Source organism: Aspergillus viridinutans (genome assembly GCF_018404265.1).
Source record: "Aspergillus viridinutans IFM 47045 DNA, scaffold_1, whole genome shotgun sequence".
NCBI classification, from domain to species: Eukaryota; Fungi; Ascomycota; class Eurotiomycetes; order Eurotiales; family Aspergillaceae; genus Aspergillus; species Aspergillus viridinutans.
In genome coordinates this window covers 1,635,077-1,658,960 of record NW_025091217.1, presented here as the reverse complement: position 1 = coordinate 1,658,960, position 23,884 = coordinate 1,635,077, and the positions used below count along the sequence as shown (strand labels likewise).

At 50.0% G+C, this 23,884-nt stretch overlaps 6 protein-coding genes across 6 annotated transcripts; 5 read left to right on the top strand and 1 right to left on the bottom strand.

Moving 5' to 3' along the window:
- Window positions 1-1,109: 1,109 nt before the first annotated feature.
- On the top strand, window positions 1,110-2,296 carry Aspvir_000467 (C2H2-type zinc finger protein; the record flags this gene model as incomplete). The annotated part of the gene is made up of 3 exons (XM_043265602.1): window positions 1,110-1,567; window positions 1,638-2,122; window positions 2,178-2,296. 3 exons carry the CDS (start codon window positions 1,110-1,112, stop codon window positions 2,294-2,296), a joined length of 1,062 nt encoding a protein of 353 aa, XP_043121537.1.
- Window positions 2,297-4,310: 2,014 nt separating this feature from the next.
- Aspvir_000466 (U2 snRNP complex subunit HSH155) lies at window positions 4,311-8,051 on the bottom strand (the record flags this gene model as incomplete). The annotated part of the gene is made up of 1 exon (XM_043265601.1): window positions 4,311-8,051. One exon carries the CDS (start codon window positions 8,049-8,051, stop codon window positions 4,311-4,313), a length of 3,741 nt encoding a protein of 1,246 aa, XP_043121536.1.
- Window positions 8,052-9,786: 1,735 nt separating this feature from the next.
- On the top strand, window positions 9,787-10,596 carry Aspvir_000465 (DUF3455 domain-containing protein; the record flags this gene model as incomplete). Its single annotated transcript, XM_043265600.1, has 2 exons — window positions 9,787-10,434; window positions 10,489-10,596. 2 exons carry the CDS (start codon window positions 9,787-9,789, stop codon window positions 10,594-10,596), a joined length of 756 nt encoding a protein of 251 aa, XP_043121535.1.
- A 511-nt stretch (window positions 10,597-11,107) lies between these two features.
- On the top strand, window positions 11,108-12,178 carry Aspvir_000464 (Ldh family oxidoreductase; the record flags this gene model as incomplete). Its single annotated transcript, XM_043265599.1, has 1 exon — window positions 11,108-12,178. The coding sequence occupies one exon, from the start codon at window positions 11,108-11,110 to the stop codon at window positions 12,176-12,178; it is 1,071 nt and encodes a 356-aa protein (XP_043121534.1).
- A 783-nt stretch (window positions 12,179-12,961) lies between these two features.
- On the top strand, window positions 12,962-13,867 carry Aspvir_000463 (SAP domain-containing protein; the record flags this gene model as incomplete). The annotated part of the gene is made up of 1 exon (XM_043265598.1): window positions 12,962-13,867. The coding sequence occupies one exon, from the start codon at window positions 12,962-12,964 to the stop codon at window positions 13,865-13,867; it is 906 nt and encodes a 301-aa protein (XP_043121533.1).
- Window positions 13,868-17,081: 3,214 nt separating this feature from the next.
- Window positions 17,082-21,710, top strand: Aspvir_000462 (uncharacterized protein; the record flags this gene model as incomplete). The annotated part of the gene is made up of 1 exon (XM_043265597.1): window positions 17,082-21,710. The coding sequence occupies one exon, from the start codon at window positions 17,082-17,084 to the stop codon at window positions 21,708-21,710; it is 4,629 nt and encodes a 1,542-aa protein (XP_043121532.1).
- Window positions 21,711-23,884: the final 2,174 nt, after the last annotated feature.

Below are 23,884 nucleotides of genomic sequence, written 5' to 3'. Positions count from 1 at the left end.
TGAACTTTGTCTCATTATTCGAATATTGTATGATTGCCTTCATGATGAAAGAGGAAAAAGAAGCAGTCATGAGGAAAGCTAATTTAAATTAAAGATGATAAATAAGTGTTTAATCTTATTATAAAAGGGAATTTTTTACTTTGCTAGGACTAGGTAACTTGCACACAGTATCATTGAAAGGGTTAGGAAACCAAGATTGAACTATTAATTTTAAAGAAATAAAAATAATAAAAAAAGAAATAAAAAAAGAGGGGAAACAAAAGGGGAAAAAAAAAAATATAAAACATAAAAGGGAAAAAGGGAAAAAGGGAAAAGAGGACCCATCGAAACCTTGAGGGTCACCCAAGGAACTGGTTCCCATTTGGAGATTCAGCATTTCCCACTTAGCAATTGGTAGATTCATTTTTGGTACTCTGTAATTTACTTTACTGAGGATTATTATTATTATTAATTTTTCTTTTTCTTTTTCTCTTTATTTTGTTAACACTGGCGCCGTTTCGTAGCCTAAGCAGCCCAAAGTAACGATCTGCAACCGTCTCCGACGGGACGTCGTCAGTGGCACTAGCCCAGCACCAACACGGCAACGCCAGGGCTTGCCTTTGTCCCTGCGGTCCATCACTGCTCATGCTGAGATTCTGTGTTTGTTCATAAGCTTCGCCGATCCCCTTCGGGTCCTTCCCCAGACTGTCTTTCCTTCTTCCTATCTGTCGGGTTCAAGGGCCTAATATTCCATCTTCCTCCTCGATTTTCTTGCTGTCGCACCTGGGCACAAACGCAGATTATCACCCTTCTGGTCGTTGTTTTGTCTGCGAGTGCAGAAGAAAATCTCCCGACACTTGCGCATCTTCTCCTCATTCAACAACTGCCTACCTTGCGCCAGAGCATATTCAACGCTCAGTTGATCGTCCTCAAGCTCTCATTCTCATCCTTCTTCTTCACCTTGCACAGTTCTTCAACACGCTTCAACCGGGGTCCCACCAACTTGTCTACTGTTTCCTCGCTTCCCTATTTACTCAACCTGCTTGACCCGGAGCTGTTCGAGGATTCTTGTCTCTTTGCGACATCTTTGAGTTATAACATAGGAACACATACACCTAGCCTCAATGACGATGGTCATTGAGAACCAGAACCGCCAGTATGGCGGGATGAGTTTCGACAGTGTCTACTCCCATAACGTACCACATCACGCACCCCAATTTACTGATCCTTGGGCTTCTGCGCACACCTCTTCCCACTCAACTCCTCCAGTGTACGCAACTTCCATGGGCATCAATCATACCAAGCCAGAGGAAGTGAGCAGACCTACCTTGTCCATGCCATACTCGAGCGTTCCTGTCTCCGCACCCTCCATGGTCACAAGCGGCAGCTACTCGACAGCCCCCACCGGCTATTCCGGGGCGGAGGTAATAAGTCTACAGCATGATATGCCTCGCACGACTTTCGAACAAGCGCCTACCTATACCACAGCCTCGTCGATGAGCAGTTTCACTCCTGCGACTTATGCACCGATCAGCTATGCCCCCCCTCTCGCTCACCCACACCAGGACAGTCGCCGTGTTTCACATGTGTAAGCTTGTGACTTCTTTCTTCGACAGGTTATAAAAACACTAGCCGCTAACAAGTTCCTTCTATTCCAGCGATCCTCGTGGTAATCATTCACAGCCTCCGTCGGGCCCTACATTTGGTGATGCTCTCGATGCCAGTCGTGGAATGGTCGCGCTCAGCCAGGATTTGACGCCTCGCAACATCTATGGTCCTCGTGCCCGGGGCTCGGGGGACTCGTACGGATTTCCTGCGACCCATTCATCTGGGTCATCCATCTCCTCGGGGGGAAATTACCCCTACTACAGTGCATCTGTTGCGTCGGTTGAGTCGTCTGTCACGGATTACAGTTCCACAACATCGGAGTCGTACGAGAATGGACACCTTTCGCGAACACTACCTCGCCCGTCGAACCTCTTGTCTGGGAGTGCTCCTCCCGGCCCGCAGTCTATGATGAGCCAATTCAGCTCGAAGATGCCATCCAACACACAGAAGAAGCACAAGTGCAAGGTGTGCGATAAGCGGTTCACGCGCCCCTCGTCCCTGCAGACGCACATGTACAGTCACACTGGGGAGAAACGTAAGTGCTTGATTAAATTCATCGTTGAAGCTTTCGATACTGACTTCGCAACTAGCGTTTGCATGTGATGTTGAAGGTTGCGGAAGGCACTTTTCTGTTGTTTCGAATCTCCGTCGGCACAAGAAGGTTCACAAGGGCGAGAAAGAAAACGTATCGGGTGGCGAGGACGACTAGAAAACCTCCTTCTCTACTCTGCACCCGAAGACCTCTGCCTCTTTTCCTCTATACCTTTTGACGGATGCCGGAATCATTGAGTGTTTGGGTTATCGCGCTGTGCGACATCCAAACCATCTCCCACCAATTTGATGGGCTCTGGTCCCTTGTACAACAGATTCATCCCTCGCTGCTTTTGTTACTCATTTTCTCTTTTTTACCCTTTTTACTTTTTTTCTCCCTTCTAATCTCTGCTAGGCCAGAGAATTGATACCCCTTTTCTTATTTTCGTGTTAAATCATGGATGGGCAGGACACGGTACAGGGACTTTGGGGTTTTACACATTTGATGACCACTATATTCCCACGTCATGATCATAGAGGTACCGGTTGTTTTGCTGGTTGATGCTCATTTTGTTTTTATTTCAGTTCTATTCTCTCGTTGGATCACTCCTTTTTTTTTTTTTTTTTTTTTCCGTCTCCACCCCCTTCTTCTCTTGACCCTCGTATTGGGGGGTGCCCTGATTTTTTACTGCGTTCCCGTGGCGTGCTACTGCATCCAGGAAATTATCGCGGCAGGCCTTCGTTTTCTTCTTCCTTCCCCCCCCATCTAGAGGCATTGGTCCTTATTCGATTCGTTTCATATCTTTTCTTCCTATTATTTTCCAGCTCCAGTTACTTGTTCTGCGTCAATACGTCGACTGTCCCTCCGCTGGGGAGACATGGTGGAGGACTTGGGCTGATACCCGTTGCAATTGGGCGGTGCATTTAAAAACGGAACGCAGACACTTGCTTTCATTTTTTTTTTGAATGTCTGGAGTCATCATGTTTGGGTGGAGTTTGTTACAGCATGGACATCATCCAGTGTCATTTACGGTCGCTACCTATACACCTGCGTACTATACCACTACTACCTACACCTATTGCCTAATATACACATCCTGGAAATACATGAGCGCGTGTGTCTCAAGATCGATGTGTGGAGCCCTTTACTGTTTTATGTATATAGCCTGTCTCACCACGAATACAATCGTACATATGAGCATCATCAAACAAGTGCAACCTCGCAGTGGCAATGAGTAATCAAACAGTGGAGGTCAGGCATGCCCTGGCTTGCAAAAGTGGAGATGCGGTTGAATAGAGTCACAAATAATCCAATGATAAGATCTAAATTCTGATCACCGATTACAGAACCCAATATCCGCGATGCGACCTTGTCAGGGCCTCTTGTCAAACGGAGACATCTATCTAAGCCGCTGATGTAACCGCCCCCCGTCCAAAAATAAAACATACACGCGTCCCGGAATTCCCACCCCAGGAGTATCCGCAACTCATATTGCTGCTATTCGCTAGCAATTACCAAGGTACATACCACAAAATTTGGAGTCAAGGGTCCAGCACCGTATACGTCAGCCAGCTCATTCCCGCGGAATTGAGAAAGGCGACCACTCCATCGCTTGCAGAGGGCACCTGTGACTAATGCTGCTCCATTTTATCATTCTGCGGTGGTACTAATTGTCTACTGGTAGAGCAGGATGATAATTAGATTGTGACACAGACACCACACAAACATATGAGACTGGAGATTTGCTATGCCTTAGTATGCTGTGGGATGATGTCACGTGCGGGATTCTGTTCTGTTCATCGTCATGGTTAAGGATTTAGATGCGATACCGCCACTAGCCAGTTAACTAGGTAAATTACCAAGATACCTGGTTAGTAGGAGGCATGGGTTGTTCGTCTATGTGTTGCTTCAAATGAGGAATGTCCCTTGAGAAGCAGTAGCCGTCGCGCGGACCGTCCTCGGATTCTACCAGACGATAATGGTACAACTGTAGACTGAAAAAGACAATGGTTTAACAACATCATTGGTTTGCTCGCTATAACCTCCAGTATAAGTAGATCAAAGCAATACGCGCCAGTTCCTCCATCAACACCATCCGCGACAAGACAGGCTCAGAATGTCAAAATATAGAACGGGATCGACGACGAGGGAATGAGGTCAAAATACATAAAGAAGCCAGACTAGCTTTTATTTAGATTACAATCGATAGCTCTGGCCTCGCCAGGCCATCCTCCTCCAACTCAGGATAGTACGGCACCATTGCATCCGCGCTCTGGACGTAGGCGTCGTTGTAAAGTCGCCAGTATGGCGTGCGTACCTTGCGTGCTGAGTGGAAGAGACCGGCCCAGACGTAGTTCATGACCACACCGGTGCCAACAGCCATCCGGATGGCGTCAATGGCTTCAATGACACGATCGATAACATGAGGACTGGTTTCGAAAATGTTAGGGAAGACTAGGTTGAGCAGATGGACCATGGCGTCTTCACATCCCAAGCCGACCACACCAAGGGCAATGTGTTTGACAACACTAGCAGCAGTTTGCCGATGCACTTGATCACGGTCGATGAGGGCATCCTCCAGCAGAGGAGTAACCGCATAGACATAGTCCTTAGCCATCTCGCCAATGTACTCGAACAAAAAGGACATGGCCTTCAGCACACCATTCTGAACATTCAGCTCAGGAACACGGTATTCGTTCATCAGAGCCGGAAGGACAGTGAATGGAGCACAGGTCTCGGCCACAATACCAATGGCGACAGCAGTACAGACACGGGACTGACGTTCCTGAACACGGAGATTGTTAAGCAGCGTCGCCAGGACGTCCTGGGGGCCGATAGCCTTTGCGATGAAACCGAAAGTGTTATTCGCCGCACGACGGATACCCTTCTTGTGGGCTTTCAACATGTCAAGCAGTTCGAAGCAGATACGCATCCACTCGCGAGCGTTGACGGATTCGGGCCCACGATCAGCAATACGACCAACCAGATCAATGGTATTCTCTTGGACCTTCTCATGACGGTTACGCAGGATGGGAGTCAACCGTGGCAGAAGGTCGCGAATGGGTGGCTGCATCTGGTTGATACCCACGACGGTGACGATGGACCGAAGAGCACCGAGGATGGAACCGAGAACTTCGGGATACTCCTCACCCAGATATTCGTAGAGCACAATACCAAGCTTACCCATAAGCGCATCCTCTCCGCATTGCTTCATGACCATTGCGATACGGGAGATGAGGTCGGCAGCTTGCTGGCGAACTGTAGCGGACTTGTTGTTCAGACGCCAAAGAATGGTACTGACAATCTGGGGGAGGTAGGGCTTGCAGCGAGTACCAAGTGCGTTAACCACTGTACCAAAACCGTTGAGGATCACAATATCCTCAATGCTTTGCTCTTGGAACGCATAGAGGACACCGTCGATCAGCCTTTCTTCAAGCCGCTCTGATATATCGGCAGCCCCAAGGGCTGCAATCAGCTTCTCAACAGTCTCAACGGTCATCTTCCGGTAAGGTTCGCTCTCATCCTTCAGGTTATTGACCACACGTTCAAGGATTTCTCCCACGCCGACTTTCTGTCCAAGATCGACAGTCGTGTCCACAACCTGGCGATAGTTCCTTCTGTCCAAAGCCATTCGCCTGACCCAGAAACTCTTGAAAAAGTCGGTCAACACGTGTTCCTTGAGATAACCAGCCGTCACGCCGTCAGTGCTCGCGCACTGTGATACCACCTTGAGAACGACCTTCTTCATTTCTTCATCAGGAGAAGAAAATTCACGTAGGAGAATCTCCATGATCTGACTGGTATAGTAGTTGGCATACTCTTCGTCCATAAGAGGAATGATGTAGCCGACAGCTTTCAGGAAAGCAGCTAGACCCTTGCCACGCTGCTTTCTGGCTCCGGTCCACAGTGGGTTAAGAATCTCATCGAAACTCTCAATACCGTATGGATTGGCAGCCTCAGCTAGCGCAGCCACAGCAAGAGCAGTGACGGTTCTGACCTTGGCCTGTTCATCGCTAAGATTGTCCGCAATACAGTCAACCAGACCTTTCAGGTGAGGTAGAATAGCACAGCCCATGAGAATGGGAATCTGCTGGACGATCTTGACTCCGGTATGCCGGGCTTGCCAGGACTTCTTACTGCGACACACAGCACGAAGGAACGGAAGCAGAGCTGGAATACCAAGGGCAGAGGCAACAACGGCAAATGCTCGAGCGGTTGTGTTCCGAACGTATTCATCCACGTGGTCGATATCGGGACGCATGGTACTGATCATGGTAGCAAGACCAGCCGCCTTTGCCAAGTTGGAGATGATTTCTCTACCTTCAACACGAGCATAGTAATCCTGGTCAATGAGCAACGGCTCGATGACGACAAGAATCTTGTGGACGTATGGGCGAACAAGATCATCTAGTTTGTAGAGCACACGATCAATGACCTTGACCAACAAGTGACGTTCTTGATCCTCAAGCGACTTTTCCATGAGCAGGGGAAGGATCTGGTTGAAAAGAGGGCCAGCGCCGAATTGCCGCGCGTTATCTGTGAGCTGACGCAAAGCAGTCTTTCTCATGGGTGGTGTGCCGTTCTTGACCTTGAGCAGCAGCCTCATGATTTTCCTCTCTTTCAGTTCTTCTACCGACATCGTGCTCTCATCAACCCCTTCCATCAATTTGCCAAAGTATGCCATATCTTCGGGCTTGAAGAACTGCAGATCGCCAACACCCGGGATTTCAGTTGGCAGCTGCTTGCCCAATGCTCGGGCACTCTCGGGCTCCTGCATCATAAACCCTCCTACGCCGCCAGCCGCGGGAACAGGAGCTGGGGTTGCCATGAGCTTCCTTGCAGGGGTTCGGATCGGTGCGTATCCCGGCGGGGGCTCAAGAATCTTGTAGCCCTCTGAGGGAAGCATCATATCAAGTTCCTCATCGGAGAGAGGGGCGTTTCGACCAGAGATATCAGTTCCAAAACTGGTTGGAATCATAGGCGCACCTACTTGAGACGGATGCATTGGCGTCGCGAGTCCTTGATTCCCAACCGGTGTTGCGGCTGCGATTGCTGGAGCTTGATCCCACCTTGATCGCCGTTTGGGAGCCTCTTCGGTGGTGCCAGGCACGGCGGGCGCGGGTGTTTGATCCCATCGCGATCTTTTTGCTTTCGTCTCGGAAGGTTCAGGAGCTTCAGAAACAGCTTCTGTGGGTTCGCTAGACACATCCCACCGCTGCTTGCGCTTTCGTCCCGTGGCGACAGAGACTGTCGAACCAGCCTCGGCATTTTCCTTATCCTCTAACTTCGGTGTGGCCTCATGTTCAGTGACACCGTTCTCGCCACGAGCCTGCTTCTCTGCGATCAGCTTCTGAACACGCTCTTCTTCTTTCTCTAGTTCACGGAGAGCCATAATTTCACGGTATGTCTGGCCATCTGTCTCCACATTGGCATGAGTGTTCGCCGCAAAGGGATCAGCCCTGGTTGGCGTCAGAGGGCCTCGATTGAATCGACGCTTTTGATAGTCTGTCTCCCGGTCCGCAATCCTGGCCGCCTTTTCGCGTCCAGTAAGGATATCCTCCTCCTCAACGCCATTGCCGTGGGCAAACTCGTCAATCTGATCTTTGGTTGCGGTATACTGGCCAACCAAACGGTGACCGCCGTCCGCGTCTTCCATTTCTTCATCGCCATCAATAGCAATCGACGTGTTATAGCCTGCGTATTTGTCGGGACCCTCGCGGTCGTACAGAGTGGTATCAAAGGTTTCGGTCAGGGAGGCCTTGGTGGAGTTGTCAGTGCGCTGGCTAGACGAATCAAAGGTCCTAGAACCTTTCTTCCCAGCTGTAGCGACATTCCGCTCAGCTTGGAGCTTGCGAACAGCTTCGAAATCAGCTGCAGAGGCAATCAGCACGGCGTTTTCGGTTGGGGGTGGAAGAGACCTACCGTCCGACATGTTGGCAGGTATGAGTAGTCCGCAGATAAGATAGAGAGTAATATATCTCTAGTACAGGTGACAGCAGCTACATTCGGATCAAACACCGCGATAACGGTGTAAGTGAATGTGGTCTGGGAAGCAATTTGCTGATGGCTTGCAATGAGAACGAATTGAGCGCAAAAAGGAAGTCGTTCGGGCCACGCTAGTTTGACGACTAAGGTATGCCATGTGACCTTGAGTGGCGCAAACTCTTACTCATCACTGAGTAATCCACGGACGCCAAGCCATTTGCCGTTCTGTTTTAGTAGGTTACCAGTGCCGCCCTAATAATAAAGAGTGTCATCACATCACTGATTATTGCTCGAAAGCCAAACATCGTCTCAAACCAGTGTCCGAATCTACCCCTCCAGCAACACCGCGGTGACAATGGTATAGTAGCTCAAAAGATCTGGGGCAGATGTGCTTTGAAAACAAACGAAGCGAATTCTCCTGCATAGAAATTCAAGAAACCTAATGGTCTCTATGAGTTTGTCCCTGACTAGCAATATCATATGACTTTGAACAGCACAGATCTTGGCGCATCAACTGAATATCCAGCCTGTTTATTTTCCTTAGTTACTTCGGATACTACGTGTTTCCAATCCGGGATATAGTAAAGTATAGTAAAGTTGCGAATCCAAGTGATCGAGCGCATTTACTTAGTCCGCTGGGACTGTTTCCCATCATGGCTGCAAGAAAGGAGGAAATGATCGAAGACTGACGGAAATTCGAGCTTCTCATATTCACAGAAGCAGACAGCGCAAGACTAACTTTGTGGAGGAGTCTGCTAGATTGAAGATGTGAGAGTTGTTTTCAGGTCTTCTTGTGTCTGTTTGACTGCCAGACTGAATGAAATTCGCAAGAAGTCCAAGATCTTATGAGGCGGCGCTTAACATTGCGACATTGTTGGTTTTATCCTTGTCCCAACCAACAATGACTATACCACGGCCCCTCGTCCTATACCTTCCAATTGGCTCATCTTTCCGGTCATTCATTTATTCAATTGAAAGTGTAGCATCTATCAAAGTTTATCTTAGAACCTGAGGTGTCATGCGCCTCCACTGGTTGGTCAGACTCCATCGGACTTCATATGTTCGAGACAGCATGTGCCGTAGGTATCCCATCCTCAGGATTACGGCGCGGCTAATATTCTATTTCTAGATTGTGCACGCAGCCTGGACTCATGCTGTGCTCTGGGTGCCTTCATCGTCCGGGCCCAAGCGATTGAGCTTATGGCATGCAGTGTATTTCCATTTGGAGGAAGCAGCAAGTTCATGTTGTTGAAGTTTACGAATGACCTATGGCTTTGCTTCCCTAAGAGGGGCTTTCAGATATCTCCTTGTAAAAAACGAACTAATTGCAAACGCATCGGCATTGAATTCAGCACTTATTATGCCTTGCACGCTCCTTCACAAAGAGACCGGATCAGCGCCACTTGCTACAGCTGTGAAATAGCCAAACAGAGAGTTGCCTCTATAACCATGTTGGCTACTAAGCTCTTGCTTTGTTGGATGGCAGTGCTGAGCCATGGTTTCTATATCGGAATGAACAGACAAGTGAGCAAATATTTCAGTTCTTTGTACATGCGTTAGGATATCTCCTCGCCTATTAATATGCTGTTGGGCATATTATCCAGAGGATCAAACCTCAAAATTCGCCAGCACAAACATATTGACCATTATCTGCTCGACTCAACCTGCTGTTCTATTACACCATGTATTTCCTGACGTCCATCTGCATTTTCCTTGCAATAAACGTGGCGGAAGCCTCTCCCCTTGTCTACGGCAATCGAGTCCTAACTGAAGATTTCGTAAAGATCACCAAAGCACTCGATGGGATACAAATTGAAAACTGCGTTGACTTCAACCCCACGCTACCACTGTCTGATACGGAACCAGCTTTGCCTGCGCCGTCTCACGGATTGAAGCTGAAATACGTGGCACTTGGTCGGGGTACTCAGAACTACACCTGTTCGTCACCCGATGGATCTGCGTCTCCGGTTGCAGTTGGCGCTGTTGCGACACTGTTCGACGCATCCTGCCTTGTCTCACATAGTCCCACAATACTCCATGAGCTGCCATCTGCCATGAACAAGGTATCAACAGATGCACTGGGGCTTTTTGCCATGCTCCTCGGTCAAATGACTTCACGGACAAGCAGTGGGTTGATACTTGGAGAACATTACTTTACGGGCACAGGAGCCCCTATGTTCGACCTACGTATCGGAGGTCACAAGGACTGGCTACAGGCTAAGAAGGGTTCAAGCGTACCAGCGCCCTCTCACTTATCGAACCACTCGAAGGATGACGACCACAATGTTCCGTGGTTGAAGCTTGGCTTCGCCGATGGTTTGGGTATTCGGGTAAGTAGTTAAGTATGCTTTAGTGACACTTCATTATGCTGACAGGCATATCAGGAAGTATATCGGATACACACATCCGGTGGACAACCGCCAACTTCTTGCAAGGGCCAGAATGAGAGGTTTGAGGTAGAGTATGCGGCAGAATATTGGTTCTATGGTTGACGAGGTCTGTTCATTTTTGCATCTCTTCTTCTTGGACGATGCTTAACTTGCTCTTCAAATCTATCCTCCGTTTGATTCTCGTAACGTATATCCTGCTGAATTGTTGGGGCAGAGTGTTACTTTTCCGTGGTTCATGTCCACACTGCTCAATCTATTTCCTGAAACCACGCAGCAATGGATTCATATATTACCTAGTATTAAATCAACGTAGACGGAGAAAACCTGGGCGAAATGTTCCAAATTTCAGCTCTTGTTCAAAAATGAGTCATTTACTTCACCCGTTATATATATAAAGACTGCGGGGATCGTCCGAGGTCGGGGTGGAGATGCGGACAACCATCCGATCTAGTGGGGACGTTGAGCTCGATAGGATCAACATTTTCCACAATTGAGGAATCCCCAGCACTGAGTCACTGCATGAACTTTAAGAGTGAATTCGAAAAGTCTGCGAGACATTAATCTCTTCCACTTTGCACCTCCCACATAAGCAAGAACTACTACAGGTGTACCAATGGACCCAGCAACAGAAAAGCACTACGTCTCAGCAGACAACGCCAGGACATTTGTCCACTCCGTCTTGACAGGCAACGGCGTCTCCCCGGAAAATGCCACCATCGTCGCCGACTGCCTGGTCCGGGCAGACCTACGCGGGGTGGACACCCACGGCATCAATCGCATCCCATCCTACATGGAACGCATCCGGCAAGGAGTGCTAGACGCCAAAGCCAACCCTGTGCTAAATCAGATCACCCCCGTCGTGGCCCAGGTAGACGGGCAGAACGGGTTTGGGTTCGTCGCCGCGCATCTGGGGATGAAGCGGGCGATTGAAATGGCGCGCGAGTTCGGAATCGGGTTCGTCTCCGTCAAGCATTCAAATCATTTCGGGATGTCCGCGTGGGTGGTGCAGCAGGCGCTCGACGCGGGAATGATGAGTCTGGTTTTCACGAATTCGTCGCCTGCGTTGCCTGTTTGGGGTGGGAGGGAGAAGTTAATGGGTGTGTCGCCGTTGGCCTGCGGGGCACCGGCGGGCAAGGAGAAGCCGTTTATCCTGGATATGGCGCCCTCCATTGCGGCGCGAGGCAAGATCTACAAGGCTGCCAGGCGGGGGGAGAAGATTCCCAGCGATTGGGCTCTAGATGGCGAGGGACGGCCTACGGATGACCCGCACAAGGCGCTTGAAGGTGTGATGTTGCCTATGGGAGGGCCGAAGGGGTCGGCGCTCGCGGTTATGATGGATGTGTTCTCCGGGGTTCTATCTGGCTCTGCATTTGCGGGACATGTCACTAATCCCTATGACCCTTCAAAACCGGCTGATGTAGGGCATTTTCTCGTCGCCATCAAGCCGGATCTCTTCATGGGCTTGGAAGAATTCAAAGAGCGGATGGATTATCTTTACCAGAGGGTGGTGGGCTCTGAGAAAATGGCTGGAGTAGATCGCATCTACTTTCCTGGGGAGATCGAACAGATCACGCATGAGGAGAGATTGAAGACGGGCATTCCGTATGTCCAAGCAGAAATCGATGCATTGAACAGGGAGGCGGAAAAGGTTGGTGCAGAGAGGATTGTTATTGATCGGAAATGATTCTGCTACTACAAAGCTGTTGTGCTTATAGAAAGGAAGTACTCGATATCATTTCGCAAAAAGCCCTTCAAATGTTCGTGAGAAACATGTTAGGCACAGGCGCTATGTCAGTTCGACAGTTGCAGAGTAATTCAGTCGGAAGCTGTACCTCAGACTCATGGAACTATTAGTGGTCAAATCAGAGCCAAATCATTGCCACCTTGCCAAACATGAATAAGATAAACTATCAAAGTTGAATTGTTGAGCTGTTGTGCCAGGTGATCACATAATGCCATAAGTGTGGCGCAGTACATGTAAAATTCAAATGCTTAATAAATTGCCACGATCGCTTCTATGGTGCCATGTCAGAAGCTCCAAGCCTGCCAGGGTCCAAGCTCTGCGCTTTCAGCTGTTGACTTTTCGGACGTTCCGGTTAAGCTTGTAGACTGCGGCGACTCCTTGTGGAAGCAAGCATTCCTAATCTCAGGGCGGAAAAAGATGTGAGGCCACGCGATATGTCATAGTCACATGATCTGTTCACGACTGGAAAACAAGCCACAGCTTAACTGTACTGCGCGTGAACTTCAGCGCGTCTTCATCAGCTAGCGACAGCTCACTGTCCGGATTTATTTCACTCATTTCTTCATCAACCCAATCAACTCATTTTCAGTCTGCTAAGCGCAGTATGTTGATTGCCTAATTTGTAACAATTACATCTATCACCACTAAGCGCAAGATCTCTCGACCGTTGACATCCGAGGCCAACAACTCAACACCTACCATCACCGCTCAACACCCTTCAAAATGACCACCGATTACAGCAAGAAGACAAACGCGGAGCTAGTGGAGATTCTCAAATCTCGCTCGCTCCCTCACACAGGCAAAAAGGCAGAGATGGTCGCTCGCCTCCAGGAAGACGACGAAAACAAAGCCAAGGCCGCATCGGCCCCTGCCCCTGCCGGAAAGACTGACGCCGCGGACGACGTCATCGACTGGGAAGATGATGATGTACCTGCTGCTGATACTAGCGCCGTGAAGCCTTCTACCGAGGCTGGCGCCGCTGCCATTGCTGCCGGTGGCAAAGGTGCGGTCGCCAACCCGGTCGCTGTTCCGAACCAGAAACTCGACACCAACCCCGCTACTACGGACGATTTGAAAGTCGAATCGAAGGGCGCGGCACCATCGGCTGAGAGTGGAGCGCAAGGGCACGAGGGCACGGAAGGCGCGCCAGCTGAACCAGCTGCTGCTGCCCCGGCCGAAGAAAAACCGGCACCGGACTATTCTATGGGGCTGCCCATCACCGAGATGGAGGAGGAGTTGAAGAAACGCAAGGCTCGCGCGGAGAAGTTTGGTGTTACCGAGGAGTCCAAGGCTGCAATTGCGGAGGCGGAGAAACAACTCGAGAGGGCGAAGCGGTTCGGAACGGCGGTTCAGCCTACTCCTGCTAGCGGTGTCAAAGGTCTGGACGAAGCTCTCCCGACAGAGAAGTCTCGCAAGAGAGGTCGGGGTGATAATGAACAAGCATCACGGGGAGGCAAGCGACGTGATGTTGGCGGCAGAGGCAAATTCCGGGGAAAGGGCCGTGGAAATCGAAACCAGAATCACCGGAATGAAGGAAATGCTGGCAAATCTAGCGAGCAGAGTAACATTAGTGAGAAAGATCGTCTGGCCATGGAAGCCAGAAAGAAGCGATTTGCGACTGCGGCATAGTGTCGGGTATGCTGATACTTCCATCCAAACTGTACTCCATTTCATCATCGACCTCCCTTTTTCAGTTTCTTTATTTTCAATTTGCTGGCGTTACGGGAAGATCTACAAGTGGAATTTATTTCATTCATGATGAAGTTGAGGCATTGTGACGCAGTAAAGAACCAAGTAATAGGCTCGATTACTGGATCGGAATATTGGCACCATGAATTCATTAAGATGTATAATAAACAAAGAAAAAAGCGTTAAAGAGCCCATGGTCACTAAAACAACTTTGCCTGATAAGTCTTGTATATCTCGCTCAGGGTCAAAACTTACTCCTCCCATATAATTTGTCCAGATGCTCTACTTCAGCGTTCATGATCGAAGACCGTAGAAGGACAGTAAATAGACAGCCTCCGCTTGACTATGGAAGACTTGAGATGCTGCGCCGATCGAGTCAGCTGAAAAGTGCATTAGGCCCATTTCTAGTCCGCCATTGCGAGTGGTTCCTGCAGCAAACCAGCGCCTTCGACACTCAAATTACACGGCTGATCTCTAATGATCGCGATGATCGGCAGCCTTCTCTGCTCTTGCAGCTTCCTGGAGCACGAGGTTTCAAGCCATCATCGCAATCCTCGTATCATTGAGCGCCTTGAGAATCTCGTGAGCTCTGTCTACTATCTTGCTCCTTTCCACTTTGCATGCTTTTTTTCAAACTCTAACCGACAACTGCAAGAATGTACAGGCAACCCCGTGATCGTATATATGGATAGGCTTCTTTTTGACCTCAAGTCGGCTCCTGTGAGCACACTTGAATTGCCGCCGTCTCCACTGGCATCCCGAAGGCAAGGCCATTACAAAGGTCATTGCTTTTTCCCTCTGACGAATACGGTTATTTTAAAAGTCCCCTGTTTCGCCATCGTTCTCAATCCAGGTGGATAAACCGGTATTGCCCCGCGTCTCGTTCGTCCGTTAAGTATCCCGTTCAATCACAGAAGTACGAAAATCGCTACCTTGCTCGTTTAGCGGCGGATCAGAGAAGCCCCACGGCTCAGCGACTCCACAAATTTCGGGTGCAAAATTCCAAAACCATAGATGGTGTCAGTCCAATCAGGGTCCATATCGGCAGGGCCGCCAATTTGGCTTCAAGCCTCAGGTCTCGTCGGATGGCGTTTGTACACAGTCACTGGCTGGCTTGAGGACTGTTCAACCGAATGCTCTGACATTGTCCGTTACAATTGTGGACCATGTTTTTTAGAGGTGGCTTCTCCGTTTCTCGTCCTTTCTTCTCCTATCCATGGTTGTGTAAAAGGGACGGGGCGAACCTTGCGGTGAGGCCATAGAACATCAGAATTGGCGGGATAATAACAGAATGGGAAGTGTCTCAGCTGGAAACCACCATCATCATGCCATGTTCATTGGCAGGTCTCCCACCGTATGCAAGAGTTACCAGGAGTGCGAATAGTAGTAAAGATGTCGAACTGTGTTACTCTGCAGAGCCATGCGCGTCCAGCCGAGAGCATGCCTTTGAGCTTGCCAATGATCGACAAGGCTTTGGTAACGCCGTATCGGCCTCGCCGGGGACGCCTCGAGGCATAACTAATCTTCTTAGTTCGTGCTGTAGTAGACTAGATACTGCGAGGCAGACCAACAGTGGCAGAGACGCAGACTGGTCAGTGACCACCACATGACTTGCACACTAATATCCACCCACAGCTAAGAAAAGAAACTCCCCCAAATTGTCCGATACTAGTGCGATGAAGTTCATCAATCATCGTCCAACATCCAGATGTACGACGGTCAAGGCCAAGCAAGAATTACCAAGGCTTTTATGATTTGATCAGCCAGCTATGTTGCTCTGCTGCTACTCCGTACCAGCAGAATTGATCCAGCGACTTACCTGATGTGTTTTACGATCAGGATTCCCCGATCAGGAGGACTGCGCACACGAAGAGCATTCCGCTATCTCCGCCACTCAACTCCATCTCAACCTGTCAAGTCATTCCGGTCATTGCGCTCCCCATTAATGTCGCAAATTCTCAAGGCAAACGGACTGGATCCCAAAGTGGGCCCTTTTTCGATACTTCCATCCAAATGCCTGATACTGTGCACGATCCTGTCCCCAACCGCTATAAAGTGCTCTACACTAATTTCCATTTGCTCTACTAAAAAAGACGCTTCTCGACGTATTTAGGATATGCGAGGCTTTAGCTTTCTCGAAAGCGAAGTTTTGCAATCCATTCGCCAATGATTGTGCTGGTCACATCGGATCTCGAAGATAGACGCCAACGTCGATCGCACAATTCGCATCACATTTACCTGTTCTAGCCTACCCATAGGGACTGCACTTCGACATGTCATTATTGAAATTCCTCGTCCCCCACTTAATTTCTGCAATACAAAAGAATTTCTGATTGGCCTGCAAATCTCCTTTCTCGGGGTTCAAACCCTCCAAAAGCAGATTTGCAGCAATTCTTGGGGAACCCTGTTCCTGGGTCAAATATCATTTTTCCCCCTCCTTTCTTACCTGACTGTCATTCTGTTCTCTTCTTCTTTTCCCTTTCCTATTTTCGTCCTACGCAGCTGGTCTCCTTTGCATAAGTTTCCTCATCGTTGTATCTTTCTTGCCTTCTCTGACGTGTTCGTGCAGCTCCAGCTTGACCTGTTTGACAGTTTAGCCACGAGTGACTCGGTATTGTGGCGAAGCAGCTGCAATGTCCTGATCGGCTCAACTATAATTTGACAGTTCACTTTTAATCTACACTTTTTTTTTCCCTTTTTTTGTTCGTTCTATATTTTATACCTTCATATGGTCTTCGTGTCGCTTTACGAACTATTACCACATTGAATCGCGATTCTTGTTGCACTGCAAGCTTCGCGATTAGTACGACGTATTGCATCTTTTCGCTTAAGCGTTTGATATTGTCGTTTCCCTACTCCGTACCAGCGGTAGATACCCCTGTTCTCGCGGCCTGTTTGCATTCTTCAACCTATTCACTGGATAACGCCACATTACTTTTGTTTTCGAGGTCAAACAGGATGCAATAGAAGGAGTAAGTATGGGCACCGTAATCGGCTTTTGACCAATGCTTACAGAAAACACGGTTTTGCAGCTTTATATACAACGGGGAAGAACAACTTCTAGGCGGAATGATTCCATACCTATCTCCACTTCCTTTCGATTCTGAAACATTGGTCTTCGGACTGGAGCCGGATATCAAAGTCGGGTTGCACCATGTCGTCGTACAAATCCGAGGGCGGTCGTATCCCCAGGCTGAAAGATCCTACCTCCCAGCGTCGAAACGGGACATTTCTGGTGGTGAACTCCTCTTCTAGAACCTATGGTCCTTCTGCGCTACCCTCGAGGGTTCAAATTTCGAACTCAATAGGCCCAACAGCAAGAAATAGCAGATCATCCTCCTTTTCAGATGCAGAAGAAGCTCGCGGAGTGCAAGCCTCTTTAGCTGCTTCGCGGACTTCGTCCACTAGCGGTGTCCATATGTCGTTACTTCCCCGAGCGAACACTCATCCATCACCGTCAACAGCTTTACCCCCTTCCATTCCGGCACCTCAAGCTCAACCTGTGCCAAGTCCGGCCAGTCCTACGGTGGGGACCCACGTCTCAGAATCCACTAGCGAAAGACGACGGAAAGTGCTGCGTCGCAGAGCACCCACAATTGGTCGGCAGAACGAGATATACGGACTCAAGGCAACATCGGCGAAACCTGAGAAACTGAGTGTGATCATTCCAAGCAGTGCTCCCCTCGATCATGTTGCGAATCCTGCTTCCCAGCCGTCATCAGACCAAGCAATGCAAGCGAGACACAAGCCGTCGCCTAGTTCTTCGCACTCACAGTCTGCAAGCAAAGCAAGGACCCAACCAGTGGAACAGGGGCCCAGTGAACTTGCTAGTTTACGAACTACAGTCAACACCCAAAATCTACCTCCTCCGACCCCAATCTTTGTCTCGGCTAGCAGCCCGTCGACAAGATACTCTGGTTCTCCGGGGATATGGAGCAGGACTTCAACTCCCACCTCACTGTCCTCCTATTCCCCTGGGATTATTCATTCCGCGAAGGTCGGTCCTCGCTTCAGGCACCCAAGCCCTTCCGAGTCTAGACTCCCCATCTTCTCACCTACAATGCAGAAGTCCGACTCACAAGATGATCCATTGGATTCAGCTGGCGACGGTTTCCCAGGCATGACCGCTGGCGCAGGGTTAAGCAATTTGTCAACGTCAACGAAGAATCATTTCGACAATCCTCCCAACAAATATGGTTCCGCAAAGCCTGCTGCGCCGACTGGAAATCAACTGCCGCTTAAAACATCGACAAAGTCCAGCCTCCCGAGAATGGCCAGATCAAACCTTACGGAAAATTCAGAGACATTCGAGGAGCAAAGAAGTTGTGCCGCAGGGGATTCCGGGAATCTCACAGCATCGGCATTGAAAGGCGAGGTCAGTGGTTCAGGGCATGTACCTTCACGGCCCAGTAGAGAGGGTACTCACCGCTTAGAGCTTGAGCCGTCACCTGTGATCCGTAGCAACCTCCCTCCTGGCGCTGTGGCGAGTCACAGGAGACACGGATCCGGAGCTAGCTCCGTCGCGTTGGGGAGAAGTCATTTGGTCTCAAACGTCTCCGCAGCCACCTCCGTCGATTCGTTGCAGTCAAGGTCTTCTAACCGACGACCCTCACTCATACCTAGCTCACCAGAGTCAATGCGCAAATCGCCGCGGACTTTAACAAAAGAACCTAAAACAAAGCAGGATGCGACGAGCCCCGCGAAATCGCGGCGATACGGTCTCTTTTCAAAGAAGTCAAAGTCTGAAATGGAAGTACAAAAGCTCGAGGATCGACACACCCGCAAGGGTCCAGCAGCTGGGACAGGCCATGAGGGTTATGGAAGGTATGCACAGCGTGGTCGGAAGGCAACGGTCGGCAGCAACAGCGATACGAGAGCAAGGTCAACCAGCACCAACCGCAGCACACCGCAATCGGTTTCCAGCACCAAGACAAGCGTTAGAGGTCGACCAGATCTGGATCTCGATGATTTTCTGCTGGATCGTCTAGAGCCAGTCTTCATCACTGGTGGAGGCATAGACGGTGCCTCGTTGACGAAGACACAGAGTGGGAAGAGTACGAGCGGTCTCAGCGTCGAATCTGCTCAAAGTCTAGTCAAGTATTCAGGTTCGAGTTCGGCTGGTTACTCAACGGACTCGTTACCTGCCCCGACAGCCGAGAACGAGCAACGCAATCCCTATCGGAGCAGTTCAACTCACACTAGATTGCCGGTATCTAATCAAGCTGTTGCAAGCTCTAGCAGACTAGACCATGCAGAGGCCAACAATACTGGATCTGGAAAGGCGTTCTCTCGGCCATCGAAGGGTCCTGATGAGACTCGGATTTTGTTGAGCGGCGAAGGGTCAAGCGGAAGTGGGACGGCGACTGAGCAGCCTAAAACACCCCAGAAAAAGACCAAAGGATTCAAGTGGAGTTTCTTCCAGAGACATGGAAACGCGCAAAAGGAGAAGAAACCAACTCGTGAGCCGCTTGTATCTCCCAACGCCCCTCAGCTCCATGCTACAGTTTCCCCAGTCTTAGTATCCCGGCCTGTCGCACACTACGCCTTGGTGGATGCCGACTCCCACCCTCTGGAAGATATTATCAACCATGTTGAGGAGTCACCTCCGACGGAGATTGAGGATTTGGACTCACGAGTGGAAATTCCGGCTGCCTTGAATATCAGGAAGCAAAGCCAATCTATCCTGCTTCCATCGCCTCCGAAGCTTCAAGGCGAGTTCTGTCGAGATCGCCCGGCTTCACCAAAGGTCTATTTTAACAAGGATCCTTTACTCCCCAAATCCAAGGCAAGCGCATCTAATGGACGCCCACGACGGTTGGCGTCCGTCGGCCGTATTCCTGAAGTGGTTTCGAGGCGGGATCGGCAACACAAACCAGCACTTCAATCATTCTCGAGGCCTTTTAGCATGGCAGATTCTCCGTCCATAGCTGCTCCAGCGACGGAGAATCTTTTCGAATTGCAACCTTCGAGTCAGCCCACGGTCACAGCTCAGTCCAATGAGGCCCCTCGTCGTCCGTTGGGTCTTGGATTTGACCCCACCCGTCCCTTTGGCGATCCTGAGGTAGCGACTGCTCTCAATCTTATTTCAGGCCCTTACTCGAAAGACGAATTCTTAACGTTCTCACCGAGGAAGGATTCGGGTGTTTCAACGTCAAGCGGTTCTGAAACTTTGGCAGCTGTCACTGCTGTGATTCCGATGCCGGGTTCAGACCCCACGGAGGACGAGGTCTGGGCCGAGTATGACGATCTCATTGACCACGTTCTTTCACCAGAGATTCCAGGAAGTGCTTTGCCTGGGGAGTCCACCGAGCATGGGAAACTCGAAATGGCCACCATGGCCAGCAAGGCGCTTCAAGCAGAGATGAACGCGAATGCCAATAGGCGCTCCCCTGTTGTACTCGTCGACACTCCGACCGTGGCTCTCACTCCTTCATCACCTCAACCAAGTGATGGCTCGTTTCATTTGCGGCGTTCCGCGATAGTCTCGGCCCTCCACTCTTCCATTGCCCCTTCTTCCCAACCTTCGTTCAGTGACATCATTGCTAGCTACTGTTATGATCAAGATGGAAGGCGAACAAGCAGTGAGAAGGTAGATGACAACTCAGCCTCACTTGCACCTGTTGAGCAACAAGCAGCCTTCCTCAGCTCGTCTTCACTGGACTTATCCGAGACGTTCGAGACTTGCCGGCAACGGAATACCATTCTGTTTGACATTGCCGAGCGCGATAGAGAGGGGCCAACCGCCCAGACCAACATACGCTCAGGATCTCTTATGACAAGCCGTTGGCTGTCGTTTGGAAGGGTACTCTTTAGTCCTGCGCATAATCATGTTAAAAACGGCGAGCAAGAGCGGACTCTCGTCATCGATGGACTGGGAAATGATGACTGGTCATTTTATTGCGCCCTCACCTACCCAAATGCCGACATCTACTGCCTGACCGACGGTCCCGCGAAAACTACGTTGAAGCATCCAGCTGCTTGGCAACCGCCAACGAACCATCATACGGTTCACCAGTCCAGCTTGGAACAACCGTTTCCTTTCGCAAAGAGCTTTTTTACGGTGACCGTCTTGCGATTTCCATCTGCATGTTCTGAAAGCGTCCAGAACAACATTGTGTCAGAATGCAAGCGCGTGCTTCGCCCTGGGGGTTATATGGAGATGAGTGTGCTAGATCTGGACATGGTGAACATGGGAATTCGGACCCGCAAAGCCGTGAGGATGCTCAAGGAGAAGACATACTTGTCCGACGCGAATATCAGTTTGAAGCCTGCGAGTGACAACCTCCAGAAGCTGCTGGGACTACAAGGGTTCGATAGTTTGCGGCGCTGCATGGTGCGGATTCCGGTGACGGGCGTGATTGTCAGATCTTCCGCCTCATCTTCCTCCACTTCGTCTTCAAATCCCTCCACGTCCGTTGCCACGGGTACGCCATCTACTGCGTTCTCAGCTCTGACAAGTTCCTCGACGAGCGCGCAACAACAGAAAGTACATGGCAAATCGCCATCCAACGACACGGACCTGTCTCTTGGAGACCTACTCTCCGATCCCTCCCCCTCTCCCTCGAACGACGAGTCGATACGGAAGATTGTCGCTAAAGTCGGGCGCTGGTGGTACACGAGATGTTATGAGATCCCAGTTCTGCCGAACGGGGATGCCACGTCCAGTATCTGGGCCGATACGCGGGTTCTCCGTGAGTGTCAAAAACGAGGAACAGGATTCCGGCTGTTGATTGCATACGCACAAAAACCCAGTGTGGTGAAACGGAGGACTGCAAGTGTTTGATTTATCCTCACGAGCAGATGATAACGACGCTGATGATGACTTACGAAAACGATTGTGATGAAAGACCTGATTTTTGATACGACGTGCATGTTTCTTGCGACAATATCTGTTTAATACCCAGTTATTATTCATCGGTGGCAGGTATGCGGAAAGACAAAACAGACTGTCTTGATACACTTGATATAGGGCGACCTATTCCTTGCATTTGCATCGCGTATATTGGCGGCTGTATGAACTTTTGCTGTTTCTCTGCTTCTGGTTACTTTCTTATCTATCATCACGAAGCTGGTCTTTGGATGGATAGATTTTGTTCCTCTCTTCTATTTCTCTCCTACTATACCCTGGAGGTCCTCTGTTTTGTAGCACATATGGTTAGGCACGAGATATATTTAATGAAGGATCTAATTTGGTCTTGATATCATGCTCTTCCTATCAACTTCACATCTTGCCAGTAATGCCAGCTGCCATCACGTAGAAGTCAGGATAGAACCCCACCCCTCCGATGACCGGAGTACAATGTCCTACATGCCAGCTCTCAGGCAAATATCGAATCCGGCTGCTCTTGGATACATGATTCGCTCTTCTGCATCGTCGCCTAGAGAATCTGAGACAAGCCATTCTACTGTGCAAAGAAACAGAGAGGTAATTGCGAACTGAAAGTCGCAGTTGCCCCTTCAGCGCTCCGTATGGATATGGGCAGGTATTACCAGAAGGGAAACCCGAGTCTGTGTATAGGTACAAATTATTCTCCCCTCTGAGGGACGTGGCGATGTTGGTGAGATCGCACGGCGTGGATGGAGGTGGACCTTTGTTTCTATCTTTGTTCTGTCGTCCGAGTGCAACGATGTCGCTGTCGCTGTCGCCATTGCGGTTGCGGTTACGGTTACGATTGCGATTGCCACCATGTGTTTTGCGTCTGTGGCGAGTTTAGTATTACTTACGTCGATGGCGAGACATGACATACATTTACGTCTACGTATACGTCTGCGTCGTGTATCTACATGTCTTGCAGATTCCCGCGGACGCGTGTTCAACGCGAGTTTCGAGACAAGACCAGTGGCGATTGCGATGGCGAGGATGCCTTCCGTGCGTCCATTCTAGGGAGGTGCGATTGAGGTTGGAAGTTTATATCTTGTCGGCGGTCCAGCGGCCAATGGACAACGCGGATATCAGCCACCGAGGAACGTTGAGATGGCGGTGTAGATCGTGCTTCTTAGTGGCGGTTGGGTTCTATCATGTAGATATCTTGTACCGATGTACTCTGTACTCTGGGACAGAGTGTCTGTGCTGTGTCCGTCGGAGTACGGAGATAACTCTGGATTGTGACCGTGTCTACGTCGTAACTGCTGAGCGTTAGCCGACGCATACATGATGTGCGCAGAATCAGCCATCACATGCGGGGTTAAGGATGGCTTTGATATTGAATACGGAAGTGAAGAATCAGTGTTTGAACTGATGCCTATCTCGATATATGAAAGGGCCGTGCGCTTGAGTTTGGGACTGCCATGGCGGTCACTTTGACCGTGATCATGGGCGATGCTGAGTTGGCAGAGGACAGGGAAGTTACGCACTGCTGCACCCCGCACTCGGTCGTTGCACCTGGCGGATTATCGTGGCTGGATATTGCAGACTCGGCTGCGTTGCATACTTTTTATGCATATCATTGTGCCATAGACATGCTGTCGATTGAGGTTGGGGCAATATCGCAACAGTCATATTGGTCCAGAGGTATAATGGACTGGTGATGTACCTGCCGACCGGAGGAGAGTGATACAAACCCATCCGTGAATGTATATCTGGATTGTTGACGGGTAAGAGATGAACCAGATCCAGACCTGCTTGTCCATTGGAACTCCGAGCTGCCGTCTATTGGTGCCCCGAGCACGCTGGAGATGGTCATCGGGAACCTAAGCTGGCGTCGCTGGCAGAGAGAGGGGAAGCACAAGCCCCTCCCGGGGTTTCTGCGCGCTCGGATGTTTGCAAAGCAATGATGGGCCCCTTGATTGTATATTGCCATTTCGTAAGGATCGTGAACTTCGACATATGCTTTGTACTAGACACGCCCGGTCCAGTTGAACAGACAGCCATGGCTGTCATATCGGAATGTTGGGGATCCGGACTAATAGGAGAGTGATGGCGTTGAGGAAGGCCAAGGTGGAGGCGTCGGGGGGTCG